The sequence below is a fragment of the Mastomys coucha genome, unplaced genomic scaffold (assembly GCF_008632895.1).
Source record: "Mastomys coucha isolate ucsf_1 unplaced genomic scaffold, UCSF_Mcou_1 pScaffold21, whole genome shotgun sequence".
Taxonomy (NCBI): domain Eukaryota; kingdom Metazoa; phylum Chordata; class Mammalia; order Rodentia; family Muridae; genus Mastomys; species Mastomys coucha.
Genome location: NW_022196904.1, coordinates 118398523 through 118401418, shown reverse-complemented (window position 1 = coordinate 118401418; position 2896 = coordinate 118398523). Strand labels below are relative to the sequence as shown.

The 2896-nt window shown below is 45.1% G+C and overlaps 1 protein-coding gene across 5 annotated transcripts in view; it reads right to left on the bottom strand.

Annotated features, from left to right (window-relative positions):
- The window catches only part of Plpp4 (phospholipid phosphatase 4), a 138746-nt gene that overhangs the window by 70831 nt on the left and 65019 nt on the right, over positions 1-2896 (bottom strand). For 4 of the 5 annotated variants that reach the window (XM_031388501.1, XM_031388499.1, XM_031388500.1 and 1 more), the window contains one exon: positions 415-505. The exons of the other annotated variant lie outside the window; for it this stretch is intronic. In XM_031388501.1, the coding sequence (XP_031244361.1) occupies positions 415-505 (91 nt within the window). The remainder of the gene's footprint in view (positions 1-414; positions 506-2896) is intronic. 5 annotated transcript variants of the gene reach the window in all.

Sequence of the window (2896 nt, the reverse complement as noted above, 5' to 3'; positions counted from 1 at the left end):
GAGAGAGAGAGAGAGAGACTGAGAGAGAGATTCTCACCACGTATCTTTGGCTGAACTGGAATTCCTATGTAGGCCATGTAGACCTTGATTTGCACAAACCTACCTGATTCTGCCCAGTAGTGCAGGGATTAAAGGTATAAGCCATCATTCCTGCACTGTGAGGAAGCAGTTTGGACAGGGAAGTGACTAAAATATATAGACGTTTTGCTGGGCCCCTTCTGAGAATCCCCGCTTGTGAATGCCATTTCCTGTCCATTGGCTTAACTCCTTTTAGGCTTATCTCATTTTTCCACAGTTTAATTTTGACCAAAAGAAAAAAAAATTAGTTGGGCGTAAATGAGATTTTTTTTTCAAATGTGATTATCTAATTAAGATCATTGCCAGCCCCTAAAGCAAGAACTGTGAATACTCTACCTAAGAAGGCTTCCTTAATTTCAGTCTTGTCTGTCCGCCGGATAATTTTCACCACACAAATAACAGCCAAGGGTGTGAGGAAAGAAATTGCCTGGAAGAAACAAGGAACAATCTCTCCTGAGGACACTGCTCTGCTTCAGATGTGCGATCTATAATTAGTCCCAGTTAACTTCAACTCACTAGTCAAATGACCTTACTGAACTGACCTTAAACAAAGAAGGGCAATTTGTCTATGTGGAGCAAAAACACAGACTGGGAAACTGGAGGTCTGATTGCAGGGTCTAATTGATTTGTAATTGCTAGGAGCTGAATTTGAAAAGAGTAAAGAATGGTATATAACTATGATAGTTCATCAGCATCAGTAACACTCTGAAGTTCTTCTTCTACTTCTTCCTATTTGTCCTTATGCATTTGTGACCATGAATGACAGTAACTGGTTTAGGGTTGTTCCCTTATCAGCTCTGGTTCTGAGTGACTTGGGTTATTCGAAAATCAACTGATCAAATCATTTGGAAGGCAACTGCTCATACCTGAATAACTGTGGGGCTTGCTGACATGCTAATGACGTGGACTTGAATGACTGGACAGTCCTGATGCTGGCGGTTGAGAAACACATCTCCACATTCAGATTCTGAAAACCAGTGTCTAGGTACTACTTTCTAATAGGCGAGGCCACAGTTAAGGCTCAAGAATCCATTTTGTCTCCAAATGCAAACATCAGGTTCTCCAGCCACGTAGTTTCCCATCCTTCAAAGCCCTATGTATAGTTCGTACCACAAGCTCCTGAAGAGGAGAGGGCAGCTCAGCCAACAGTGACCTTTAAGGACACCACCACCAAATCACGCCTTAATAAAATAACATAGGACAAAAGAAAATATGAAAAGACAACCCTAATCAACACGCCCTCATAAGTGTAAGCCGAAATAAAACTCTAAAGGCTGGTAAAGGGGATCTTAGAGCACAATGCTTTGGCACTAACAGGGGATAGAGCATCAGGTGAGAAGCAAGCAGGCTCACAGCCAGGAACCCGAGCTAGGGGCGTTACTGGGAGTCTGGTGGCATCGTTCCCTGACACAGAACCCTTGTTCTTAGGTCTCTCTTCCCTTTGCCTCTGCCAAGACCAGCCTTCGTTGTACTCACTCTGCAGCTTTACTGGATGGATGCAACTTAGGATCGTTTTTATGACACTATGAAATTTCCACATAAGGACTGCTTACTGAGCCAGCACTAAGCACCCCAGAGGAGGGGCACAGTTTCTGCACCTCAAGAGCTCCTCCAGAAAAGGGCTACAGCCTGACAGAGCACCCAGCTCCATCTCTGAATGGAAGTATTTGTGGGCAACCAAAGACTGTGAACTCTCCTGTATCTTAGCAACACGGGGGCACCAGTCTCATGCCTTTGTCCTGGCCATATATGATGGTTTGGTTGAAATGTCCCTATAACAGCAGTTCTAAACCTATGGGCTGTGACCATCAGAAAACACCTATTTCCAATGGTCTTAGGAACTGAGTCATTGCTCAGGGACAAAATTACAATTATAAAGTAGCAATAAAAATAGATTTATGGTCAGGGCTCCTGAGACCATTGAAAATACGTGTTTTCCAATGGTCATAGCCCACAGGTTGAGGACCACTGCCACAGGAAGTTTCAGGCCTCTGTCCCAAGTCAATGACAACATCTGGGAGGCTTAGGAGGTGTGTATGGAAGAGGCATGTCACTGAGGGCTTTCTGATTTCCAAAGCAGCACGTTGTTCCCAGCTCACTCTCCCTCCTTCCTGCTTGTGCTTTAAGATGGAAGCTCTCAGCCTGCTACTCTGGTCACCCTGCCCACTGCCACGTTTCCCCATGGTGATAGTGGTAGACTTTTATCCCCCTGGAACCATAAGCCTAAATAAATCCTTCTGTCTATTGCCTTATCTGTGATGTTTATCACAGCAACAGAAAAAGTAACAGATACAGTATGTATCTAAAACATCTTTGGGGGGCAAAGAGCCCAATGCAGAGCAGAGACATATTGATATTTACCATCCTCTCCCCTTTCTCTCTTACCTAATGTCTCACTGTACCCCAAAATGAATGGAACACATACTCAAACTATCCCCACAGAGTCCCAGGATGTCGTATGGGATTCAAGTGTGTTCTACACAGACCTACCTGATCCTTGAAGAGAGGGCCAGGGAGAGGAAGAAGGTCAGAACTCAGAAGGGACACAAGCTTCCAGGCGCCTTGCCCATACAGGACATGACCACTGTCTCTAAGAGAGTTCCCGCCTTGTATACCCACCAGTGAATCCCACACAGGAAAGCCCCTCAGTGTCCTGGTTCTACTCCAGCTAGAAAAGGGGTCTGCCCCAGCACTGCTGCAAAGCCCTGGACTTTCCTGGATGGTATCTCAAAGCCCACCTTCATAGTGACACACTTCCTCTAACAAGGCCACACTCCTTAATAGTGCCATTTCCAATGGGCCAAGCATTCATACACAT